This window comes from Bicyclus anynana, chromosome 11 (genome assembly GCF_947172395.1).
Source record: "Bicyclus anynana chromosome 11, ilBicAnyn1.1, whole genome shotgun sequence".
Lineage (NCBI taxonomy): Eukaryota > Metazoa > Arthropoda > Insecta > Lepidoptera > Nymphalidae > Bicyclus > Bicyclus anynana.
In genome coordinates this window covers 9,592,507-9,620,090 of record NC_069093.1, presented here as the reverse complement: position 1 = coordinate 9,620,090, position 27,584 = coordinate 9,592,507, and the positions used below count along the sequence as shown (strand labels likewise).

The 27,584-nt window shown below is 35.5% G+C and overlaps 1 protein-coding gene across 3 annotated transcripts; it reads left to right on the top strand.

Annotated features, from left to right (window-relative positions):
• Positions 1-662: 662 nt before the first annotated feature.
• On the top strand, positions 663-25,714 carry LOC112048188 (uncharacterized). 3 transcript variants are annotated; one of them, XM_024085629.2, is made up of 19 exons: positions 663-1,017; positions 2,082-2,203; positions 2,682-2,882; positions 3,421-4,723; positions 6,219-6,469; positions 6,859-7,057; positions 8,112-8,250; positions 8,356-8,473; positions 9,908-10,262; positions 10,900-11,038; positions 11,476-11,593; positions 12,067-12,412; positions 13,812-14,062; positions 14,374-14,566; positions 14,841-14,979; positions 16,152-16,269; positions 17,409-17,832; positions 19,292-19,440; positions 20,338-25,714. In XM_024085629.2, exons 2-19 carry the CDS (start codon positions 2,089-2,091, stop codon positions 20,355-20,357), a joined length of 4,578 nt encoding a protein of 1,525 aa, XP_023941397.2. In that variant the 5' UTR covers positions 663-1,017; positions 2,082-2,088; the 3' UTR covers positions 20,358-25,714. The 3 variants fall into 3 exon arrangements, with proteins under 3 accessions (XP_023941397.2, XP_052740188.1, XP_052740189.1); XM_052884228.1 differs by lacking the exons at positions 17,409-17,832; positions 19,292-19,440; positions 20,338-25,714 and having other exon boundaries at positions 14,841-14,983; XM_052884229.1 differs by lacking the exons at positions 663-1,017; positions 2,082-2,203; positions 2,682-2,882; positions 3,421-4,723 and having other exon boundaries at positions 6,297-6,473.
• The last annotated feature ends 1,870 nt before the right edge of the window (positions 25,715-27,584 follow it).

Sequence of the window (27,584 nt, the reverse complement as noted above, 5' to 3'; positions counted from 1 at the left end):
AGAATGGGTCGTGCGCTGGTGTGGGACGCCACGTGTGCAGACACTTTAGCAGCTTCATACATCCAGTCGACCAGCAGACGTGGCGGGGCGGCGGCAGACATGCGGGAGCGTCAAAAGTTACTAAAATACAGTTGTCTCGGCGCCCAATATGAATTCGTCCCGTTTGGCGTCGAGACACTAGGCTCGTGGGGCAGGAGCGCCCAGGAGATAAGTAAACGCCTCGGAGAGGCAACAGGCGACCCTCGGTCAGGCAGCTTTCTCGCGCAAAGAATTTCAATCGCAATTTAACGCGGGAATGCTGCCTGCGTGAAAATAAAATAGTTGTAGATATTATAATGATATTTCCTTTAGTATAAATAATTGATTGTAGGTACTATTTATGAATAAATATATTTCCTTTCAAAACAAGTTTCAAGAAAGGAAGGATAATTTGGCAAAAACTCTATTAAATATAGATAAGAACTGCATTAATTTAACTTTTTTTATTCATTTATGTAGGTACTTTGCTGGGAATTGGGCTATTTTTTTTAATAATTTTAGTATTATCCGCATTTATTACATTTATTCGGATTTGGGAAAATAGATATCTGCAACGATATTTTTTAGGACTGTGGAGTATAGACTAAATAGAATAGCAAACTTTATTTGACGTTTGAGTTTTGATGTCCGTGAGGTGAGGTTATCAAAATGTGTCAAAAATCATCAAAATACAAGTTGTAGGGCAACAAGTCAACAACATATATTTTGTATTTGTAATTTTTATCAATGAATAAAAGTTGGTTTGCTTATTTTTAAATTTCAATTATTAGATCAAATCAAACCTCAAAGTGCTTTTATTAATATGATCACTATGGCGAACTTTATAAAAAAGTATAACAATTAATATGTAAATAAATGTTTTGTACTTTTAAACTTCAATAGTGATATTGATATCGCGCATCGTAATAATCTCTGAGTGCTATTCTGCTATCTCCAGTGATTGGATCAGAAATAAAGCTTCATGTCTACATAATACAGGTAAAATATGTTGATAATAATAATTAGAAATCGCTCTTCATAGTTAGTATTTATCTGAAGAAGTTTGTTGTCTGACGTCAGCCTTGACAAACCCGGCAACATTGTGATAATAATTATATACCTACTCAGTGCCCCTCTGTATGATATCCTTGCATTTCGTAGATTTTTTCAATAAGTCAATCCTACTGCTGCAGTGTTAAAAAAATATACACAAATGCAAGTCAAGTGAAGTCCTAAGGCCATACAGCCGACATGTTTCCATGCAATAATAATCACCTGAGAGGTACAGTGCTTCTATGTAGCCGGAGCATCCAAACCCATCACACACTACCAAACTGGAACCAAAGGTCTAATAAAACTCTTGAGGCTTGATCTCAATTGGTTGGGTTTATTTCTTTATTTAAAGCGGCCATACACCAACACAGTGGAACAATCAGTATAAAACTGTATGCTTCTTCTTTTTTTTCCTGGGCCTTTTCCACACTCAGCCACAAGGGATGGCTGTTGTACGTTGGTCCTGGTATTTGGTGCTGGTCCCCGCTGGAGTAACCTTGGCTCCAGCCAACTTAGCTCGCTCCAGAAGCTTAGCAGACCGCCCAGGTCGCTGAACGCCTCATGTAGTGTTGCTGGAGATCCAATCCGTGCTGCGCATAGTACGGATACATCTCTGCATCTAACCCTACATCCAGTAGACCCAAGTCCTGGACTTTGCTCGGTGTTTTTCTCTATACCACACGATGAACCCAGCACCTGCACGGTGAATCCATGGAATGCTTAGATATTCGTTTCTAACTGTATACTTTTGAAAATTAATGCTATTCTCATTCTTATATCAACTTGCCCTCAACTTTAATGGGTTTCTAAAGCTGCGTAGCAGCTTTAGATATAGATACCCATTCTAATATAAAACTTGCTGTATTTCTAGCAAAGCCTAAATCTTTTTGTAGGAGAGATTTTGCTGGTATTCCTCTTGCACCTGGTTTTACAGGATATATTTGTTAAGTCTAAATATTTATCCCTTTATAAAATGTTTGTTACATTTGCCACAATGTCTCATGTTTCAGGAAAAAAATGAATAAATCAAATGAAGGTAAAAGTGGTAAATCTGACTCCTTGGATGACACTACCAAGAGTATAAATGGATATTGTACAAACAATAATATAGGATCTGTAAATGAAAGGACAGGTCAGAAATTATACTACAATCATAATAATTATTATTTTAAAATCAATAATATTTATATCATGATTCTGAAATGTTTATATTTTTACTTTTGCCAATTTTTGATAATTATTTATAGTTGTGAGGTTTATTCCTCATAGTATGCACCAAACTTTGAGTCCGCTCTGAACACTAAAGGAATAGCTGCTCAGTATACAAAAATATATTTCAGCTGTGTTATAATATATGTGCAGCCCAGTATATTGGAATATAAGTGCAGTTGCAATATTAAGAGCAAGTTTAACCACCTTATGCGTGTTGGAGCTTATTCACAAGTTTTGTCTATGCAACTTAATATTACTTACTTGCTTAATGATATGACTTAATATTCAGTAAAAAGCTACAATACTTTTTTACTATCCAATATTTATCAAAAGGCCACTGTCCCTACAAAAACAAATGACCAGTTATTTAATACTAATAAACTCTACCTCTATTCCAGCTTTAAAAACAAATTTTGAAACTACAATGGATACTATTAGTGAAATGATGAAACAGTTAGAAATTGCACCTCAATCTAAAAGTGCCATAACAGGAAGCAATTCTAAAAAAAACTACTTATTTTGTAATAAACTGAATGAAAGAGGGAAAAGTGTAGTAGAAACAAATAAATCTATTTTTAATCTATCTGATTTAAAAGAAGGTGATTTTTTATTTTACTAAAATTTTTTTTAATACTTCATTATATAATCTGGATCATCCACAGACAAATTATATAGATACCTGCCTCACAAGACGTTGCCCCTCTGTCAAGGTACAAGATGAATGAGCGAACATGTTTATAAAAACTGTTTCTATAAAATAGATCTTTCATTGTTGTAATTGTTTTTGTTGTGTAAAGAGCTCTCTAAAACTGCCAGTTTATGTAATTGAATACCATAAAAAAACAGTCAACACACACATACAACGAAAAAGATTACAACAATGAACATTGATTCTATAGAAACAGTTTTTATAAACACGTTAGATCGTGATCACATACTTTTGACACAGGGGTAACGTCTTACGGGGCAGGTCCTAAGGTCTGAGGTTGAAAACAAAGGAAGGCGAATAGGTATATTATGGTTTGAGTCCACTGCCTTAATATATTAAAACATTTTTGGGACCAATTTCGATGCACTTTTCGATGGCAGGAGCAGAAAATTAATTGCTATTTACTCATATTACTTTATCTATTTCAGAATTATCGAAAGAATTATTACAAAATGGCAAAAGTATTTTAAGCACTGCAAACAACACTTCAAGCTCTTTTACAGGACTACTAAGGAACTCCAAATTAACGTTTTCCAAAAACAGTTTTACAAGTAATACAATTCCTCAAAATACTCAAGAAACATCAGATTCTGTATCTGTTTTTGTATTTGGTGATAAAAATGCTCAAGCTCTAATATTAAATCCTAAATCTCTTGGAAATGCTGTGTCTTCTATAAAAAATCCTAATAATAAATTTAGTTCTGAAGCTAATTCCAATATGCTCATAATAGATACAATTCCGCAAAATACTAAAGGTGAAACAATACAAGTGGTACCATCAAATTTTAAATTTGTTTTTAACAAATCTTTAGTTCCAATCAGTGTAACAGTACCAACATCTACACTGGATACTGATAGTACACACAAAGATCAGAATAAAAAAAGCACATTCAATAGTACTGCATTGATATCATTATTTCAAGATACTTGGAAACTTGGAAGATCGACTATGGAAACTGCAGTACCCACTGTGACAAGTCCTACGGTATCATCAAAACCGTTCAGAAATATATTTACTATGTCCTCCATTTTGTTGTCAAAGAAACCTTTAATTTCCCAGAATAAATTACTGAAAAATTCATCTATACCATACATTATGTATGTAGATTTTAAGACAGTAAAACCCACTTTCAGGACTGCTAAACAAAATACTGATTCTATTTATATCTTTGGAAGCAAGAAGAATCCAGAATCTATATTTGATCAGAAATCTCCATGTAAAACTAAGAGTCCGTTTAATAAACCTAAATTAATGTCTTTGTTTGCTGGTGAATGGATTATTGGAACATCTAAAACACCAAAGTCATCTACAATAAAGAGTCCTGAAGTTACTTCTCCATTTAGAAACAAATTCGTTGCATCCGCTACGTTGATATCAAAGAAAAAATTATTTCCTCAAGATAATACATCAAGAATTGAATTTAAAAACTTCGATCCTACAGCAAGTGTTGAATTCAAAAGTGTTTTACCCAATTTCTGTTCATCTAATGAAAGAGGATATTTCTGTTCGGTGCAGCAAAGTTGTACACCTGTTTATGCGTTTGGAGGCCCAGCGACTTTAGCTCCTATTAATATTAGTCATTCTTTTACTGCATCTGAAGACAAGGCTACGTCTATCACACGAGATACTACGAAAAAGTTAACACTAGAGTTAGATTGTACAAAGCATGAGAAACTTGGAAAATCTACTTCAGTCTTTCAGCAAAACAAAAAATCACAATTAGAAACCAGGTAAGTGATGGTTTTAATAAATTTCATAATAGGATAGTTGACACTTTTTTTTAAATGGTCTTAAATAGTTCATTATCGTTCTACTAGACTGAAACAATATTTTTTGAGACATGGTTACATGAAAATTTTTCATGTTTTTTTATGAACCTAAATGCATGTCGGCCATGACAGTCGTTATTTCAACTGTTTCATGACGTCACTATAATAAATCCCTTATAAACGGAGCGTTTGACAAAAATATTAGTTAATAATTAGTTCAAGCAAGGATGTTAGTGACGTCACAAAATGGACGACAGCATTTTTGACGTATGGAAAATTTAAAAAATACATGATATTAAAATTAAGTTTTCTAAGAAATCCTTAACTTTTATTAATTGATATCGATATATTTCGGACCCTATTCCATGTACTACACAAAATTAATATTGTTTATATTAAATTTGATGAGTCAACTACCTTATTTGTCGTACACAAATTCTTTATTAATATAGAAAATCTAATCTATATAAGAAAATATCTATTTTCCTCAAGGATACAAAACATAGGCAACAGCAAAAAAATATCCGCATCGCGTATTGGTATTATAAGCACGACTTGGTTATAAATTGTACTCTTGTGGTAGAGGAAACTTCTCAAGTAGGTACCAGGACTTTTGACCTTGGGCACAGGTTCAAAGGCACCACATTTAACAGAGTAACTGGCGGTTGGCCCAGTGGTGTGCATAAGGTGTTTAAACATGTATGCAGTGATTGTTTGCATCTATAAAATTAAAGTGCACGTCACTGGCTTGGCCATCATCATAAATGCGCGTGTATTTGAGGAAACTTGACGGCCTCCGTGGCGCAGTTTTATGCGCGGTGGATTTACAAGACGAAGGTCCTGGGTTCGATCCCCGGCTGGGCGGATTGAGGTTTTCTTAATTGGTCTAGGTTTGGCTGGTGGGAGGCTTTAGCCGTAGCTAGTTACCACCCTACCGACAAAGACGTACCGCCAAGCGATTTAGCGTTCCGGTACGATGTCTTGTAGAAACCAAAAGGGGTGTGAATTTTCGTCCTCCTCCTAACAAGTTAGCCCGCTTCGATTGCATCATCACTTACCATCAGGTGAGATTGCAGTCAAGGATTAACTTAACTTGTAAAGAATGAAAAAAACTGGGGATATGTTTATAATTAAACCTTTGAGGAATATTGTGCTTGACACTAACCCGCTCACTCTGAGCTCGAGTCTCCTCCCAGAATGAGAGGGGGGGCCGATTACGCAGCGCACGCAACCGAAGCTTTCAAAAGGAAATTTATTTTCGTGTTTTTGCTACACGCATTGATGCTGCGCTCCTATTGGTTGTAGCGTTTTGTTATACTTACAGATAACGTGGCATTTTATACAATTAGTCAAAGATTTAAAAAAAACACCGTACAAACGTAGTAGAGATAATTATGAATGTTAACACCACCCATACTTGAGGAACTCATAAAACTAAAACCTTTTTTGTCTGCAGATCAACTAATGGACAACGAAAGATTAAACTTGATTTATATAAATACGAAGATTATAAAAGTGCATTGGCAATGTTTGAAGATGCAATACAGTTGTGCCCGGATAACGCTACCTTTTATGTATTTGCATCTCATTATTACTCGAAACTTGGAAATTATGATGAAGCAGTAAATTACGCACAGAAAGTCGTCGCAGCCGACCACACGTTCACTTATGGTTATATTTGGCTGGCTAGATGTCACATTGCCACAGGTCGGTAAGCAATGATTTATACTTCTTTTTTCTGATTGTGTAAGTGCCGTAGGCTCCTTGTAGGACCTCAGCGGTGTCACCGGGGGTTTGGACGAGCGCAGAAGCATCGCTTGCTGGGGCCCGAAGGCAGAAGCAGAGTAGATGGGTAGAACGACTCTCTAAGGGCGTCTTCTCTGAGACTCGGACCTCGGTTTAGAGGGCCGCTGTATGACTCTGAACTTTCTTATAAAGCCCATAGTTAACGACCAAGTCTCGGAACCACAGGTTATCGCTGGCAACACGCACTGTTCGAAGACTTGTCTTCAGGCACTGAAGAATTTTGGACTGGTCCTCCGATAATTGGTCTGAGTTCGTAAGTCATCACTGGCCACAATTAATTATTGTTTCAGGAAACGTACATCTCGCCGAAGACGCTAAGGCCAATGCTCGGGTCAATGAACTCTCTGGGGAAGACGAGCGAAGCTTGCTACAGGAGGTGGAACGGTTGATCCAGCTATACCGAGATATACAACGGGACATTTCTGTCAAAAACTTTGGCCACGCAGACTCATCCGCAAACAAGTTCCTCACACTGTGTCCTTCAAATAGGTAATACAACTTCTATATTATCATAGCTACGAGTAGATATCAACATTACTAAAGATATTTTATAACGTTTTTATAATATTCGTTGTTTGACTCAATGAAATTAAGACAATAAGCTAGTTGGATAGAAGCAGGCGTTACTTTGCGGAAGTTCATCATGATTATATAATGATTTATTTATTTTGCTATCATCCGCGAAAAGTCGACGAACCCATGCGACAACGTCACCCAGGTCCGGCAAAATACTCTCTACGTACGTTTCACCCCGAAACCGGAGCATCCTCAGGAGATGTTGACTCTACAACGTGCAATTGCACGATAGCAAAATAAATAAATCATTATATAATAATAAGCTAGTTGGTACTTCTTTTTAAATGCTCTTAAATATTTCATTATCATTCTACTAGACTGAAAAGAAATCATATTTTTTTGGGACGTGATTACATGCACATTTTAGTTTTTAACCGACTTCCAAAAAGGAGGAGGTTCTACGTTCGGCTGTCTGTGTGTTTTTTTTTTATGTATGTCCAGCCATAATTCCGTCATTTATGGACCGATTTTAATTAAATATGTATTTGACCATACGAGGCAAAACGCCTGTTGGCGATGACAGTCTATATTACAACTGTTTCATGGCGTCACTACAATAAATCTCATAAAAATGGAGCATTTGACAAAAATATTTGTTAATTACCACCACGGCTCTACCGTGACCACTTTTGTTCCTATGCATTTCTCTATTTCAATCTGAAATATTTTCTTGTTTCGTACTTTTTAGACCCCTTTTTACGTAGTCGGGTTATAGTTTTCAAGCTTTATTTTTTATTTGTAGTAAAATTTTAAAATGTATCGATTTTTTTTATTAGATTCACTAATTTTAACAATAGGTAAAACAAATGAAAATCACACGTTTTCCTAATTTGAATTTGGAATTAAAATTAAAAATTATTAATTATACCAAACCAAAGATTATTACAAATTCATACATGCTATATGCGAAAAGACTTTTCCCCCAACCGATTATTATAATTTCAATTAAAATGTAACTTTATTTTAGAGTTAAAGCTATAAAAGCAGTATGTTTGACGTATCAAATGGAGCTCTACCGAGCGATGGAGATTACAAAGAAATGCCTACAAACAAATAGTTTGGAAGTGGAAGCTTTATATGCGAGAGGGCTATGTCATTATTTTAACGTAAGTTACAATCATCTCCATATTTGTATATACAAAAGTCAATCGTGGTAAATAACAACATCTCTATTGTCCTGATAATATTACAATTTATTATTATATTTTTAGGGTGCTTTACAGAAGGCAACTGTTTATTTTGAACAAGTGTTAAATATATTTCCTTTACACATGGGCGCGACTGATTTATTGCAGAAAATTAAACGATTCATGACCTGGGAAGAGGAAGGTACTGTTGTTTTATCTATACTATTTATACTAATAATATAAAAAGGGAAGATTTGATTGTGTATTTGTATGTAATGAATAAGCTCCGAAACTACTGAACCGATTTCAAAAGTTCGTTCACTGTTGAGAAGCTACACTATCCCTGAATGCTATATGCGTAGAACATTTTTAACCACTGATTACTAACAAGTAAATTTTTCGTAAGTAGCTTCATCTCGATGGGACGATCAACTGTTTTATTTACTAAAATTCTTGATTCTGGTAGCTAACTGAGTTACCAGGAAATTAAAATTTCAGAGCGTCGGAACGAGATAATGTACCACGCAATTTGTAGGCTCTTAAATTGTATAACTATTAATTAAGCAACAGTAAAAAAAAAAAGCTGGTTAGTAACAACTTTTAATAAGCTTGTTATTGGCAGAAGTTGGGAGGAGGATAGAGTAACTAAAGTTGTTTTTTTATGTCGTCAAGGGTTGCCTGTAAGATTGTACTTTCCATCACCAAACTCTTAATGATAATCATGACACATCTTGATGTAAAGTTCTCATCAATACAAATTAATCAATCCCAAGCACTAGGTAGTTACTGTAAACCGTTGAGGATTTCCCTTAACTGTTCCTCGTCTCCATCACCAGACCCTTAATGACAGTCACAACACATCTAGATGTAAAGTTTTCATCAACACATATTAATCAAGCCCAAACACAACGTAGCTACTGTAAACCGTTGAGGAGTTCCCTTAATTGTCTCTCGTCTCCATCACCAGACCCTTGATAATATTCACAACTTTTCTAGATATAAAGTCCTCATCGATACAAATTAATTATGTCCAAACACAAGTAACTTGCTGTAAATTGATGAGGAATTCCCTCATCTGTGCTTCAGCTCCATTATCAGATCGACACCACATCTTCATTGAATTGTAGTGCTTTTAAATACTTAATGAAAACATTAACAAACACACTAGTTGCCCCTATAATTTTCGAAAGTTCCCCTCGTTTTCTCCAGGATTCCATCATCAGTTGTTGATAAATTGGTTAAGTAGTTTAGCCTACCCTACCCCTAACCTATTTCTTTTACGTTGGATCAAATGCATTCGGACTGGTTTAGTTGATTATTATTGGTTAAGTAGTTTAGCCTACCCCACCCCTAAGCTATCCTATCTTTCAAATTGGATCAAACTGCACACGGTGTGCAGCACGTATTTTACATATATTATCAAGAAGAAGACTTGTGGTAGGTCTAAGCTCCATATACCCTCAGCGAAGGCTTAGCACTGTATAGTACGATTATTAAATCCAGTCAGTAACATGACTAGTGCAACGGTCACTGAAACGTCTTTTTACTAGTAAAATAACATTAAATCGAATTCAACATTTCAGTGACAAAAATAGTGGGCCGTTAAAATCCTGATAGTGATGATTATACATTTCAGGAAAGGAAGCTTTAAAAGCGGGTGATTATAATAAAGTCATAATGATAAATAATGCAATGGCAAATGATGATAAATTAAATAAAAAGACAAATGCTAAACTGTTTTGGAACAACGCAGAGATGTATTCAAAATTAAACAACATACCATTAGCAATCGAGGCTTGCACATTGGCTCTAGAACAGAATGTGTACTCCATACCAACGCTGAGCAGGCGCGCTGAATATTATAAAAAAATTGGAAAATATAAGGATGCACTGAGTGATATCGAGAAGTGCTACGAAATTGACAATATTGGTTACGCTGATTTAATGTCGGAAACCAAGAAAGAGGCATTAGAAAAAGAAGCGGTTTACAAGTAATTATTGGTTTTTTTGCCTGTAACGTATTAAGTTGCTATCTGCATGAATTGCTGTTTAATGCTACCTCAATCCATTCAATGCGTCAGCAAAATATACCAATTATAGTCAGAGTACGTTTGAGAAACTACCGTTATAGTGGTTGCCTGGAGCATTGCTGTAACTCTTACCCCTTATTAGGATATCTTTATTTTCATCATCATCATCATCATATCAGCCGATGGACGTCCACTGCAGGACATAGGCCTTTTGTAGGGACTTCCAAACATCACGATACTGAGCCACCTGCATCCAGCAAATCCCAGTGACTCGCTTGATGTCGTCAGCCAACACTGCGCTTACTAGTGCTGGGTCGCCATTCCAGCACTTTGGGACCCCAACGTCCAGCGGCTCTTCGAACTACGTGCCCCGCCCATTGCCACTTCAGCTTCGCAACTCGTTGAGCTATGTCGGTGACTTTGGTACTTCTGTGGCTCTCCTCATTTCTGATTCGATCACGCAGAGATACTCCTAACATAGCTCGTTCCATCGCCCGCTGTGTGACTCTGAGCCTTCTTATGAGGCCCATAGTTAGCGACCAAGTCTTCTATCATCTTTATTTTAATTTTATGAACTTTCGTTTTTTTTTTGTTTCAGCAAAACATTTATGGAAGTGGATTGTTTGATTCGAAACGATAAAATTATGAAAGCACTAAAGGTTATGGACCAGTCCCTACCAGAATATACGTGTGATGCAAAAGTTTTTTACACTAAAGGGTTGTGTTTTTTCTGTTTGGTAAGTCCATACAAGATGCCAGAATCCAACAGTGGGTTTTTTTTGGACCATATATAAATCATATCAAGCAAACAAAATGGCTGTCAGCTGACTCATAAAGTTGGTATTTAATCATGACGTGATAAGTTTATAGATATTAATTTGTATTAACTACTAACTAACTGTAGAAAAAGAACGCGGCGGATAGCGGCGCTAAGAATTGTACCATCAGATGATAGTACTCTTGTGGTAGTGGAAGCGTCTCGAGCAGGTCCCAGGGCTTGTATGCATTAAAACTAACCTCCGCTGCCACATTAATAACATTATAGCACAAAATCACTACACGCTACTCAACAAATAACTAATTACTATAATGTCAACAAATAACTAATTACTATAATGTCAACAAATAACTAATTACTATAATGTCATAGTCATTGGTATTGCTGTCCTTGCAGGAAAAATATGATGAAGCAGTTCAACATTTTCAACGAGCACTAAAAATTGACCCAATACACGTTGAATCCTGTGAAATGTTAAACAGAACTATTTCGTTGAAAAATAACTTGGAACTAGGTAAGTGTTTTCTAGTCTGACTTAGTCAAACTGTTCTGGTATTAGTTGATTGTAGTGATTAGGATGACAGAATGTTTTTACAGACGTACGTGGCAGACTGTCTTAAAATGAATTAAATATTGAAAAACCGGCCAATCGCATGTCAGGTTTCGTAGATTAAATTAGCGCTATAAACCTTAATAATGCACAAATGGTGCAATGCTCTGCTCGGTATCGAAAAATGGTGCAATCTTAAGGAATGCTGTAATATTAAGGAGCTTATGTTCTGCTCATTATTTTCCATCTTCCAGGGAAATTCTCATCAATTGAATGAAAAATATTGGTTTAGCTGTTCCAGAGACATTTGGTGACCAACAGTTTGTTTTAATAACGTGTAAATAACTAAGCACTTGAAACAACACAGATATTTTGAAAGCACTTTAATTTTATTCATATATTGATTTTTCAAGAATTGTTAAAAATGTCCTTTACAGGTAGAACTGCATTGATGGATGGTCAATGGAGTCAAGCTTTGCATCATTACAATGAATGTTTAAAATGTTGTATAGAAAATAAAAAGCTAAGCGTTAGACTGTATTGTACTACTGGCCGCATATGGCATGTACATTTAAATACAGTACATACCGCGATTTTAGCATACGGAAACGCTTTGAGGTTAGATGACAAATGTATTGAAGCTCTAAGCGGACGATCCAAATGTTTCACCGCTATTGGGCAACACGAAAATGCTTTATTAGATTGTGAAAAATTATACGCAATCGACAAAAGTGATGAAACCAAGGAGTTGCTGCAAAAAGCGCTAGGAGCATCCAAAATTGGGTAAGTTTTGATCAAGATTTAGGGGATCTTAAGAGCCATTAGCGGTGGCGTAGCGATGTGGGGGTTGGGGGCAATTGCCCCAGGTGACATACAAAAGGTAGCAGCGGCAAATACCACAATTTTGTCAATTTAAAATAAAATAATATGGAAAATCTAAAAGTACTCATTTGCTTCGTGTTTATAGAGCTCCGTTTATTGTTCAACTGATTTTACAATTTACAAAATGCTTTAGGTTAATAACTCAGTAGAGTTAAAAATATGTTCAAGTTAAATGGTTACGTTGACATGATACGTATGATTTCGTTACCAACTTATGGATAAGCTGCAAACTAAATATTACTATGGATACGCTACACACACCTAAAACTCCATAAACAAAATCTAGCTTAAAAGCTTTTTCAAAGCTTGCTGTAATGTTGGTCACTTCTTCTCATTATTCTCCTTCCGATGTAGTGGTTGTTCAGATAGATTTTTAGTAACTTGTACGATGAAATATTTTAAATTCAAATTAATAACTAAAGTAAGGGACGCGGCGAAAACTCACGTTACGCCAGGTGTTATTAGCCTAAGGCTAACACTATCCGCTGACAAAAATTGTTATTTGATGATGTTACACTGGTAACACCTAACCATGACGTACTCATATCTCGAGAATAGTGGCACAATAAAATATATTGCTCACGTTGCGTTGTATTGGGACCAGAGGGAGAGCGATATTCAATAACTCAACTCTGCCTCAATAAGTTTATTCTCTTCACGAGACAACGCATGCTACGCATGAGTGCATCGACCCAACTGTTGCTCGTGCCCCCGAACAGTGCACAATGGGAGGTTTCTCGACATGGCAACCCAAAGTCACAAGCCGCGGTCACTGCTCGAAGTTATTCTCTGTCACTAGAGTGTTCACTCGTATTAGTTACATGATTGGGATTGGAGAATTTTCACTATTTTTAAATGTTAGCTTTCTCTCGTGAAAGAATTATTTTGATATGTTAATTAGTTCTCAAGATATGGAATTTTAAAGTGTGTGCGCGGCGACTGCCCGCGTTTAATGTGCGAGAGGTCATCGTACAACACTTGCACGGCCCGTTCAGGCAATTTCGTACTTCTGCCTTAGCTACTGACGAACTAATGGTTAGCAATTAGTCAAAGAGTAAATGAATATAAAGGCCATTAGTTCGTAAATACGAAATTGCCTGAACGGGCAAGTGTTGTACGATAATGTCACGTACAACATCGCGACTGTTCGCGGTAGTCGATATTTATCCGAACTTTGAAGCAAACACAAAAACTAGTGTATTTGTATATATAAAAGCTCTAATGTAACAAAGTTTCAAGTGGTTTTGCTTGCCTAGTAACATTCTCCAATTGATAGTGACCATGTTTTATCGTTTTGTAGTCAAGCCAGAATAAAATTCGAAGCAGGACAAGACTTGTACAAGCGAAACAAATTTAAAGATGCATTGGTTATGTACAAAGAAGCAATCCGTTTGCATCCTGAAAATGCCGAATATCACAGCAATTCATTTTCCTGTCACATGAAGCTAGAAATGTTCAAGGAGGCATTTGTTGATGCCAAGAAAGCTGTTGTACTTTATGGAAAATGCAATGACACTATACGTGGCATAGCGAAATGCTTTATCTATATAGGTATGTACAAAATTCGTCTGTTGGGTAAATTTTGGTGATAATTGTAGTACAAAATTTAAATAATAAATAGAATATTGTATGCTTACAAAGGGGGGAAATCTGAGCAGAGCCCAGGACTTGTGTCCTGGGTGTAAGTTTATATCTGTCATGCTGATTATGATTGTGCTTTAATTAAGTCTTTTTCAAAAGACATCAGCTGTTGTTTGGGAATCGTCTTAAAAGGCTCGGGCCCAGTCGTTATTATTCATCATTATCCGCCGATAGACGTCCACTGCTGGACATAGGCCTCATATATATATAAAAAATTATAGGAGAATTGTCTGGCGCCGAGCGAGCTATTGTGAAGGCTAGCGAGGCCGGCGAGGAGTGCATGGAGGAGCGCCGGGCGCTGCAGACGCTGCAGCGGCTGCACGCGCAGGCGCAAAAGCACATCGAGGAGCAGGACTACCAGCGCGCCGTATCCTGCATGAATCAGTGCCTCGAGTCCAGCCCGTTCAGTTCCAAGTGAGTATCTGACGCCGAGCGAGCTATTGTGAAGGCTAGCGAGGCCGACGAGGAGTGCGAGGAGGAGCACAAGCACATCGAGGAGCGGGACTACAAGCGCGCCGTATCCTGCATGAATCAGTGCCTCGAGTCCAGCCCGTTCAGTTCCAAGTGAGTATCTGGCGCCGAGCGAGCTATTGTGAAGGCTAGCGAAGCCGGCGAGGAGTGCGAGGACGAGCGCCGCGCATTGCATATTGGAGGACGTCTTTTATAATTCAGTATATACTTGTTTCAGAGTAAAACTCATAAAAGCCGAGAGTTTGGCGATGCTCGGGAAAATAGATCAAGCGCAGGAGATAGCAGATGAATGTTTAAGATTCGATCATACGGACGTAGAGGCTGTTTATATTAAGGGACTGTGCATTTACTATCAAGTATGTATGTCCTGATTATTCATTATTATTATATTTTAGAGCCTGATACTTTTTACGAGTATGTTCGAAAATTAGATTATCGACAATTTAATTATCTACGTGCTACGAGTAAGGGGGTTACATCCATAATCGTATTATTACAAAAAGTTTATAAATATTAGAGGTAGAGTCGCCCCATTTATATATCCCCATAGTTTGGTTTATATATAAAAGCGAAAAGGTTGTGCTTTACGATATCTCGAAAACCGCTTGACGTACAAAGTTGAAATTTGGCAGAGAGGTACTTAATAGTTAGTGAACGTCCACTGAGAATGGATTTTGCAAGAGGGCCAGATTAAGAAAGTCTAAGGATGGACGAAGCCGCATTGTAAAAGGTACCTTTAAACCTTCACCCAGGGTCACTAGTCCTGGGACCTGTTCGAGTTGTTTCCTCTACCGGAACACAATAGTACAGTTCTAGTCGCCGCTACCGATTATTAAGTATTCCGTATCAGGAGACCTGCATCATATGCACATAATACACAAGTTTATACCTCCCTTTTTTCTATACGGTATATATCCTTAAATGGCGAAAATGGTAAACAAAGACCCGTTGTCACGAAATTCACATATTTCTCACTAACCGTCCGCTTAAACTAAAACATTTATATACACATCACTTTGTTTAACGCGTACACCACGAATTACATAAATAACTGCTTCTAATTAACTATTAAAATAACTCTGACTATCATGATTTACGCATACTAGCCTGACTATGAAAATAAAAAAACTCGCCATTGCAAAACAAAAGTAACAAATTTTTTCCATTAGTATATTAATTCTTTTTTTTATTTTTCTGGTCCAGCAATAATAATATTCCAGTTGTATTTGTGTATTGTTTCCTTTATCCTTAATTTAAAAATTTTATATTTAAAATAGTATTATTTATTTTTCTAATTATTGTAACGGTATTGTTTAATAGAGGTTTTATTTATATATTTTACCCAGATACAGTATAGTTCGCGATACAGTCTCCGCGATAAACTTCCCATCCCTACTGATTGTCTATGGTTTTCAGTCCGCCATTATTGTTTTGCATTTTCGCCATGTAAGGAAAAAAACACTATACTTTCCTATATTCTACCAACCTGTCTAATAATAGTTAATGACTTTTTGTTTGTTTGTTTCAGGAAAATCTAGAACAGGCAATGAAACATTTTAAAGAAGTCTTACGTCTTTCGCCAGACCACCGAGCTGCGTCTGCGGCGTACAATAAAGCTAAATTGCTTAGGATTAATAAAGAAAAAGGTTCTTTATTTTTTGTTAGCTTCAATTATAATACCTATTTTATTACTTTGTAAGGTGGTGGTGGTAAGGTTTCTCATTCTAGAGCCCTAACCGCTGGTTGCTTTAGGCTCTCAAGCTTTGTAACTTGCCGGATGATTTTTTTGTATTAATAAATAGGTCTTCAAATTAAAATCCAATAAGAAATTAGATTTTATAACCTGCATTTTCAGATGTATTTTATCAGTGGATTAGCGTGCAATTCGAAATACAAATAAATTGTATTCAGAAGCCGCGTTATTCTTATTTCTTTTTATAATTTCTAATTTAATTGTACGACTTTGTTCACATTTATAATTGACATATTCATAACATTTTTCTAGTAGTAATAGTCTCTGCGCTAAACCGCGGACGGACAGACGGACATGACGAAAATATAAGGGTTCCTTGTGGACCACGGAACCCTAAAAAACACCAAAATTTTTATACATATTTAAAAATGTTCATAGGTATTATTAAACAAAATAGTAATTTTGTACATTATACATACATAACTAGCGGACGCCCGCGACTTCGTCCGCGTGAAACTTGATGTAAACTTTCAACTACCCCTACCCCTACATATTCCCGCTTTTCTGTTGAAATTTTTCCTGAATTTTCTTTGCTATAAACCTCACGGAGCCCGAGACCTTTCCAACGAATACAAAACCGTGGAAATCGGTTCGTGCGTTCTGGAGTTACAGCGTCAGGAAGGAAAACCCGACTTTTTTTTTATATAGTAGACTAGTGGACCCGGTCAAGCTTCGCTTTGACTTATGTGCACTTCTTCCCTATCTCTACTCTACCCCTGCCCTACTCCTCTCTATCCCTACCCTACCCCTACCCCTTGACTCTTAAACGTTTGTATGGGAAATAGAAAACGGTTGTTTTTATGGTTTTCCGGCGATTATTCTGATTTTTCTCACCTTTTAAACCTTCTCTATACCTCCACGAACATTTAAAGACCAAGATAAGATAAATCCGCTCAGCCGTTCTCGAGTTTTAGCGAGACTAACGAACAGCAATTCATTTTTATATATATAGATTATATTATTTTTATCACTATTGGTAAGAATTAAAAAGAAATACGTAAATAAATGATAAAAATAATTACTTTTACTTAGGGAATGAAGAATTCAGAATGAACCGATGGCGCAAGGCATTGGATCTGTACAACGAAGCGTTGACAATTGACCCGACACATGTGAAGATCAATGCTAAACTGCAATTTAACAGAGCGACCGCGTACTCGAAACTGAACGAACTGCAGGCGGCGGCCGACGCTTGCACGGCGGCACTGGACTTGGACCACAAATATGTGAAAGCGCTGACTCTCCGCGCCAAATGCTGCACCCTACTACAGGAGTATGAAAGCGCTGTCGATGATTATGAAGAATTGTACAAACTTGAGCCAAAGGACGAAATCAAAAAGCTCTTGGAGGAAGCCAAGGCGCTCAAAAATGAGAAATCGAAACAACAAAAGAATTATTATAATATACTTGGTGTCAAAAAAGCTGCGACGAAACGTGACATCGAGATTGCGTACAGGTAAATACTTTGTGTACCTTAAACAGAAAATATCTACCATTTGCGTATTATCCATTAATTACGGGACATCTGTATGATCAACAAAATATTAATTTAATTTTTTTGTCTGACCGCCTTTTTGTCGTACTACCAAAAACATGCTAATAATTCAAGATTTTGAAAAATCTTTAGATAGATTCTTTTTAGTATTTTAAAGGGTTAAAAAGGGGCTGAAGTTATTAGTATTTTTGTTAAATGATGACTGGACTATTTATCATAGGTAATAAGAAGGTATATGAATAGATGGAGTTTAAAAAGCTTTTATCGATTTTCACGGACGCAGTCGCGACCGTCCGCTAGTATAATATTATATGAATGCCTAATGTATTATGCATCATCATAATCGCCTTACCCTTATCCCACTTAAGTGGGGTCGGTAAAATATGTCAATGTTTTCCATTCGTCTTTATTACTCGTCAACTCATCATCCACTCCTTTTACACACATGGCCTCTTTTATACAATCCAACCATCTCTTCTTTGACCTTCCTCTCCTCTTATGTCCTTCCACTTGCACATTCAACATTTTTCTAGTAATATGGCTTTCCTCCCTACGCATTACATGTCCATACCAAGCTATCCTTCTACTCCTCAATTTTTCTGTCACTGGCTCCACCTTCAGACTTCCTCTTATATACTCATTGCTTATTTTATCTATTCTTGTCACACCACACATCCATCTCAGCATACGCATTTCATTCACATGCATTCGTTTACTATCCGTCCCTTTCACCGCCCAACATTCTGATTCATACAACACGACGGGTCTTACAACCGTTTTGTATATTTTACCCTTAAGTCTAAAAGGCATTCGCGGGTCACGCACACACCTGAGACCTTTCGCCATTTCATCCATTCCGCATTCATTCTACTTTTCACGTCTCGGTCCACATTGCCATCGTTTTGAAAAAGCGATCCGAGGTACCCAAAATCGGAGCAAGCTGGTAGGGTTACACCATTGTATTGCGTATTGTATTCATATATATATATAAAAATAATACTATTTTAACACTCTTACTGTTGTTTTTAAAAGAAACACATATAGATAGATAGATATTCTTTATTTGCACACCACAAAGACAAATACAAGTGAAATAAAAACATATTAAGAAGAGATCAGCATACAAAAGGCGGCCTTATCGCTAAGTAGCGATTTCTTCCAGGCAACCTTCGGTTTAGAAAAACTTAAGGACATCAGCAGGTGGCGTAAAACAAAAATAACCATAGTATTAGTAATACACATACATCAAATACCTACAATAATGAATAAAATACATATCAAAATATACTAATAAATACATTATAAAGTCATATTGATGAGAAATAATAGATACAGATCGTTCTCACTGCACCAGATAGTGAGTTTTTACGGCATTTTTAAACATATAGGTATAACGTAGGTACATTGATTTGATTCGCAGACAACTTGCTAAAGCGCATCACCCAGACAGACATCCCGGCTGTTCGTTGTTTAAGCGCAAAAAACAGGAGCGTCGCTTCCACGAGATTGACAATGCATACAAGGTGCTTAGTGATCCGGAAAAACGCGCGGACTACGACAGATATGGAGGTATTTTGTGAATTTTAATAGTAGACTTACATATAGATCAAAACAGGAATACAGAATATTCGGCTTTCAACGTTGTGTTATATTATATTGATTTTATATTTATGTCACCGGAAATGTTTGGAACCATGCATTAAACTTCCAAAGATGCTAGCAGGGCTTATTGCCCTTCGAGACATATAAAACTTCCGAATAAAAAATATATTGTGATCAATACTAGATGGTTAATGTGAAGCACAAAATCGGTCAAGTGGTTCTTCATTTATCACATTTTTTGTAACCAATAACCAAACCAATGTAACCAAACCAATGTAAGCAGAACCAATTAATTTTATCATAAAAGAACATAAAATATAGGTTTAAAACCCAAAATAAAAATATTTTTTGGAACCCGCATTTTTTTTTATTAATAAAATGAATTTTTTTCATTAGCTGACAACATTAATTGAGAATTTTTATCATGGCAACATGCTTGTAACTCACACCCTAACAGATTGTCAGTGATCTTCGCGTAGTAGCGATCGTTTATGGCGTTTTTAAAGCAATTTAAGGATTTTTTTGTTTAATGCTTCTCTGTTTACGATTTAATGAATTTTTAAAACTTGTGTCTTATTGACATTTGACATGACATTGACAGCTTGCAACGGATATGAATTCAATTCCAGGTTTATTTATTAGCTGTTTTGAACACTTACTATATTGTCTATGTTTAATTTGCAGACAAAGGAGCAAAACAAAAAAAAATATTTATCTAATGCTGGTTCCAAAAATTCTGAAAATTATTTTCTCAACGGCAATTTGTATCTTCTGTCCGTAAAAGATATAAATTATAAATAAATAAAGGCCTACTTTGTCCTCCATAAAAAATATATTAATTATTCTTTAATTTTTTTTTGGCAGGTAACTATCGGAGGAAGTGAGTTGAAGTCCTATTTTGTAACAATAAGGTTTGCTAAAGTGATGTATTTTATAGAGTACTTAAAACAAGTTAATGTTTTGATAACTTTATTGCATTTTTCATGTATTTACTTACATTTAAATGAATTCCGTGCCTTTACATTTATGAATTAATGTAAATCATCTACCTCGGTTTATATTATAAAAAAATATTTTCAACAAAGTTGATCTAAACTTAAGGTCTAGAATAATAAGAATATGTTATTAATATTGTTAACCATTGTCATTATCAGCCTATTTTTATTACTCGACTGCAACAAGGGTTATGTTTTTCGCGCGTATATTGTATGTATGTAATATTCTATACATCCTCATAACTTCCAAACCGCTGAACGAATTTACGTAATTAAGATATCGTTAGATTTTTCTTAATAACCCAAGTGTTCTTAGATAGGTGAAATTAAAAAAAAAAAAACAACACGGCTGAGAGTCGCTATAAACTCGACGTGATTTTTTTTCCGAATATTGCGATATGGGTATTAAATTCAAGGGCTCATCAAGAGGATTTCAAAATGATAATTATAATGGCTATATTAAAAAAATGTACAATTAGAAAAACTTTTTTTATGAATCGTTATACAAAATACGCGAGGCGGATGACTAGGTGCGAGCAGGTTAGACAGTCGAGTTTTTTAATTTTTTTAATTATTTAACAGATCTTGATCACGTGACCTGTCGATAGCGAATGTCATTCCCATACATTTTTCTAGTTTTCGAAGCGTTAGCGATCGTAGAAAGAGAACCGACGTGCCACTTGCGGGGGCAGGCCACTCTCTTTATAGAAGAGGGGATATGGAGTTTAGACCCACAACACTGGTCCAATGCGGGTTGGCAGGTTATATTTTAAATAGTTTGTAGATAATTTATATGTTTTGTTCAGTTGTTATCAAAAGGCTGCCCATCCCAAAATGTTGCTTCACCGCTTTGATACACCGGCGAACTTTTTGAGCAAAAATAGTGATGAAAAATTATTTAACCTTTAAGTACCGACGTGCATTTTTTGTAACGTTAGTATCGATGTGCGGCCTGAGAGGCCGCGTATATAATATAGAGTTATTTAAATTAAATGAAGAGTTAAATATTTGTTCTTGCATTATGATGAAAAGTAAAGGGTTTTAATAAAAAATAAGTATAGAATCAACTTTATTAAATTTTTGAATAAAACACTATTTGGGTTGATTTTTTGGAGAAATATCAGATTAATTGTTTTGCGCACAGCAAACAAACATGATTTTGCACGAATTACAGGTCAATTTTCTTTTGAGTTTCGATTTTCTTTCGTTTTAATTCAAAATATTTGTGAAAATAACACTACTATAAAATAATAAAAAATTTAATAAAAAAAATACAACCGACTTCAAAACCTACAAACGTACCCACAAAACTAAAAAGCGAAAAATAACATCATAATATGTTCTACCTGCTGATCAGTATGAAGGCGGTGCTAAGCCGGTGATGTATTAATTCAAGCCATGTGAGAATATCTTATAAATTTAGATTTTACAGACAAAGTTGTTTCATGTGGTCCTGTCAGAAATGGCTTAAATTAAGACAACACCGGCTAAGCACCGCCTTCATACTGATCAGCAGGTAGAACATATTATGATGTTATTTTTCGCTTTTTAGTTTTGTGGGTACGTTTGTAGGTTTTGAAGTCGGTTGTATTTTTTTTATTAAATTTTTTATTATTTTTCCATTTTTAGTGTAAAATTTCATCTCAAACGAATTCATCAGATCCCTAATGACAGTCACAACCCATCTTGGTACAAAATTCTCAGCAATACAAATTAATCAACCCCAAGCACGAGGTAGCTACCGTAAACCGTTAAGGAGTTCCCTTAATTGACCTTGGTCTTCATCATCAGACCCCTAATAACAGACACAACTCATATAGGTAGAAAGTTCACAGCAATACAAATTAATCAAGGCCAAACACAAGGTAGTTACTGTAAACTGTTAAGGAGTTCCCTTAATTGTCCTTGGTCTTCATCACCAAACCCCTAAATGACAGTCACAACCTATCTATGTGGAAAGTACTCATTAATACAAATTAATCAAGCCCAAACACAAGGTAACTGCTGTAAATCGCCGAGGAGTTCCCTCGTCTGTTTTATGGCTCCATCATCAGATCGACTTTAAACCTTCATGAAATTGTAGTGCTTAAAAATACTAAATGGAAAAGTTTACGAACACACTAGACACCCATATAATTTTCGAAAGTTCCCCTCAATTTCTCCAGGATCCCATCATCAGATCTTGACATGATGGCAATGGGACCAAATGGGGACTATACCGTTTCAAACAAAAAAAGAATTTTTGAAATCGGTCCAGGCGTCTTTGAGTAATCGGTGTACATACATAAAAAAAAAAAAAAAAAAAAAAATACCGACCGAATTGAGAACCTCCTCCTTTTTGAAGTCGGTTAAAAAAAAAACTTAGTTTAATACCGACGTGAGGCCTGAGAGGCCGCGTCGGAATTTCAAAGCATAATTACTCACAAAATATGCGCACGATAACAACACTGCCTGTTTCGATGTCGTGGGCACTGACCTTGCAGCTTCTAAAAACAGGGGATCGGTATTGTGCGGCGAAAAGAATAAACTAACAATTCAAGTTGCCAGGGCCTCTCGGACCGCACGTAGGTACTTAAAGGTCAAACAAAATTATAATCAAAGAATTAATGAGCAATCTGATTAATTAATTGTTATTAATCATTAACTAATTTGTTAGTCACCCAAAGACCCAAAGTCCAGCAAACTGATGTGATAAGCTCTACAGCGAATTCGAAGGATAATTTCATACCTGATTTATTTTAAATTATATTGTTTTTTTTATTAAATGTTACTTATTCAAAATGTTATATACTTACACGTATATCTATTTGTTTTAAGCCTATTAATCAAATTTATTTTTATTAGTTTAGGAACAAGTTAAAATTATTATTAGGTGTAAAATGATTAGCAATTTATATTCCTTTTTTTATTTTGTTTATTGATCAACATTGCACTTCGGCTTTAGTACCTAAATGTATCCATGGAGAGAAGCCATTATTATATTAGAAAAACAATTAGTTATTCTTAATTTAAAGGAGATGATCCAAAATTGTCTGGAGCCCAAGATCAGTCATTGCACCCTGGCGGAAATAAAAGAAAATAAATATTTTAACTATATTCGATTATACAAATCTACGAATTAATTTAATTCTTTCGAAATAATATTAATTCTCTACCAAGAAATGCAACACTAATAAGAGTAACAATGGCGGATTGATGACGTTTTCAACGCAATAGTCGTTTTGACGTTTGCTGTCAAAAGTCATGTCATAGTTGCTTTAAGGGCGCCATCTTAATATAATTCAAAAACTTGGATTTCAATTTTATTTATTTCTTTTTATTTAGTTACACTTATTCACTTATTTAGATTTTAACAAATACCCTGTATTTTTTAAATTTTAATGATACGGGTATTACAGTGGACCTGAAATGGACCATCTCCTTTACAAATAACGTTTGTGATTTGTGATAATATTCGATATTACAAATTATAGATATATCACAGTCGTCTGGATAAACTAACCAGCTAATTGAACGTCTAGGCCGATCAATAATCGCCGGCATTTCTTCCAGATGGCTGCGATATTATATACATAACTTTGTACATATTTACTAATACTACGAGTACACACCCCAGTAAAAGTAGGATACCAAAGATTTTGTACAGTAGGTATCTGTTTTTTTTTTTAAGTCTTAAGTCTGTATAGTAACTCATCTGGCCATAAGTATATGCATAAGTTATGTTATTATCAATAAGTCCTTTTTTATTTGTAATAACCCATATTCGGCTCACTGCTGAGCCCGAGTCTCCTCTCAGAATGATAGGGGTTAGGTTAGTCTACCTCGCGGGTCCAATGCGGATTGGCAGAGTTCACACACGTTTCCTCACGATGTTTTTTCTTCACCGTTTGAGACAGGTGATATTTAAATTCTTTAAACAACTGAAAAGTTGGAGGTGCATGCCCTGGACCGGATTTGAACCCACACCCTCCGGAACCTCAGGCAGAGGATTTGATAGTTTGCAAGGTAAGTCCTTGATTTTTTATTTGTAATAATTTGTATGTGGTACCTACACATACCAATTATTACAAATATATACTACCAGAAAATAATGGAATGTAACGATACCTCATTTATAATTATGGTTAAAAATGTGATGCCACGTGGGTGCTTTCATTGGAAACGTTGACCAATCCCTTTGAGATATAACAACATGCATATTATATAAGTATATTTGTTCCTCGTTTATAGATCTACAAGAAAGAATCTGTTACTTATACCCATGTTTTATGTATATCTTAATAATTTACCCATTTTACGTAGGTATCTTCTAAAAAATTATAATGATATTGAACGTTAACATCGATTGTCTCGCGAAAGAAGTCGCTCTAGCTATGAATGTTACTTATATACACTAAAAGTATATGCTAAATATTGCTGTGATGATTGTTGATGTTTATATTTTTTATAATGTGCATGCTATTGTGTAAGTGGTTATATGCAAACATGCTAGGCTATAACCGTATTTTAGTTGTATAAGTTAGAATAATGTTCGTATTTTCGATTATTTCCCAATATCGTTATTAAAAGTATGCATAATATGATATATTCATATTTGCTGCCACAAATATAACCCAGACCCCGGCAAGTGTTGTCTGCGCAGGTACAATGTTAAAGAAAAGTGTTAGCCGTATCCACCTTGGTGATTTCGTATGCTTTTGCTTTCAAGCCCTATCTCACCACTTTAGGGGTTGAATTAAAAAAAAAATCACATATGTCGTATTTTTTTACTTTTTACAAACTTTCAACCCCTTTTTATTTTATTTTCGCAATAAAAAGTATCCTATAACCTTCTCCGTATTATGGTCTTAAACCGTGCAAAGTTTCCTTTGAATTCATTCATTAGTTTCAGCGTGATGCCCGAATAACAAAATAACACGGACAGACAGACACAAAAAATCGAATAAAAATATTTTTAGATTCAGAATGTACACAGTTCGATCTGTTACAGTTTTATTATAAGTTCTAGATGGCGCTAGTAGTACGTTTGTTGTTACAAATGGTATAAATAAAATCTCAAATTGCGAAGTATTTTTTGAGCAAACACGGAGCATGTGTTTAACACTTTTCTTTATAATTGTACCTATTGTTTATACACAATTCCATCTTTAAAAAATATTTTCATGGGTTTTTATGACCTGCTTTTGAATTTGTATTGAATTAGAATGATTTTTATTGATTTTATTAATAAAAGAATGTTAAAATTACTGTTGTATTATTTTACTGAGTATAATTTCATCATTGATTGCTCGTTCCTTTCTACAAATATTAAATGAATTCTAAATTATAAAGTTTGTCGGAGTACCTAACCACCTAGGCAGAAAAATTATAGCTTTTTAGGGTTCCGTAGTTCACAAGGAACCCTTAAAGTTTCGTCATGTCCTTCTGTCTATCCGTCAGTCCGTGGTTAGCGCTGAGACTGTTACTATCAGAAAGCTGTAAATTAGCATGAACATGTAAATTATAAATGTAAACAAAGTCGTACAAAAATCGATTCTTAAGGAGTAAACTCCAATAAAATCTTGAAAAAAAAAAATTATAAGGGTACCTCCTCTACGTGTAAAGTGGGGTCGAACTTTTATAGTCATTTTATGTATATCGTTGGATAGGTCTTTGAAAGTTGTGAGGGGTCTTCTACCAACATATTTCGTCAAAGGGATCCGTTTGTAAAAAACTAAGCTTTTAAAAGCTACAATTTAGGTTTTATCTGGGGAATAATTCCTACTGAGCTGAATTTTTGTATGCACCTTTAATACGGTGTTATTATGAAGATGTGATAAATCAACATCGATATCGTGCCGGCTTAAAAGTTACAAACGTCAAAAGGTCACAAAATCAGTTTTTCGCAAATATTTTCCGACCTATTGCGTTGCAGATTTTGGCAACACTGAATCTGGTATTAAAGTTGTATGTCAAAAAAGTTACAGCATAAACCCCTTAGATACATAGAAACCCATTGACTCATTGACAAAGGAGGTCAAAGGCACAGAATCTTTGGCACTTAACACAGAATACTTTTTGGTACTTCAGCTCAGAGGTGAGTTCCTATTACACCCATTGCTTTGCTACGAATCGTAAATCTATGTGCATGTACCCATAGAGTAAATGGTCGAAGAGGGTCGAACCTTATAAATAGGTGTCAAAGGTCGAAGCTTGTACGTAGTATCTCTATTTAATCTGTGCTTGTACCCTTTTATCTATGGTATCTATCACTTATTAATAGATAGTACCTGTGGATAGTACGTATAGTATATTCTATGCTTAAACCGGTTACTCCATTTTATGGTATCTATGGGTTACTCTGTCAGCCCTCTAGAGCTATACCTTTTGTCTATGGCTGGTTACTCACACTCATCAAAGAAATAACAAACTTCCACAAATGTTGCCAAATTTGAGAAAAGTCCTCAATTTGTGTGTAATTACTTAACTTGTACAGCTTAATGTGAAAACTCATATCCTTATCATGATCAGTATCTTTTTTGAGCGGAGTTTTAACACCGGAGTTATAATCTGGAGTCTTCTTTTAAGACTAGGAAGAAAAACTCCAGCTCGTAATTGAGAATGTTACTAGGTATGCAAAATCATTTAAAACTTCGTTACATTACATCTTTTATTTAAGCAGATACACTAGTTTTTGTTTTATTGAAAAATACCGAATAGTTTAGATTACCAAATAGTAGATTTTATATGCATTCAAAGTTCGCATAAATATCGACTCCCGCTAACGGTCGTGATATTGTACGTGACGTCATCGCCCGACATTTGCTCGGCCGGTATAGGCAATTTTATACCTACCGGTACAGGCCTTACCTACTGACGAACTAATGGTTAGAATTGAAAAAAAACTTTTTTTGTTGAAAAGCCTATTTATCGAGGAAGGCTTTCAGCTACATTACGTTACGCTATGACCAATAGGAGCAAAACAACGATGTATAATATAATATGATAATATGGCCAAAACGGGGAAAATAATGTTCGGTCGTCACCTAGTCTTCTTAATATATAAATGCGAAAGGTCATTCTCACGAAATCTCAAAAACCGCTTGACGTACAAAGATGAAACTTGGCAGGCAGGTA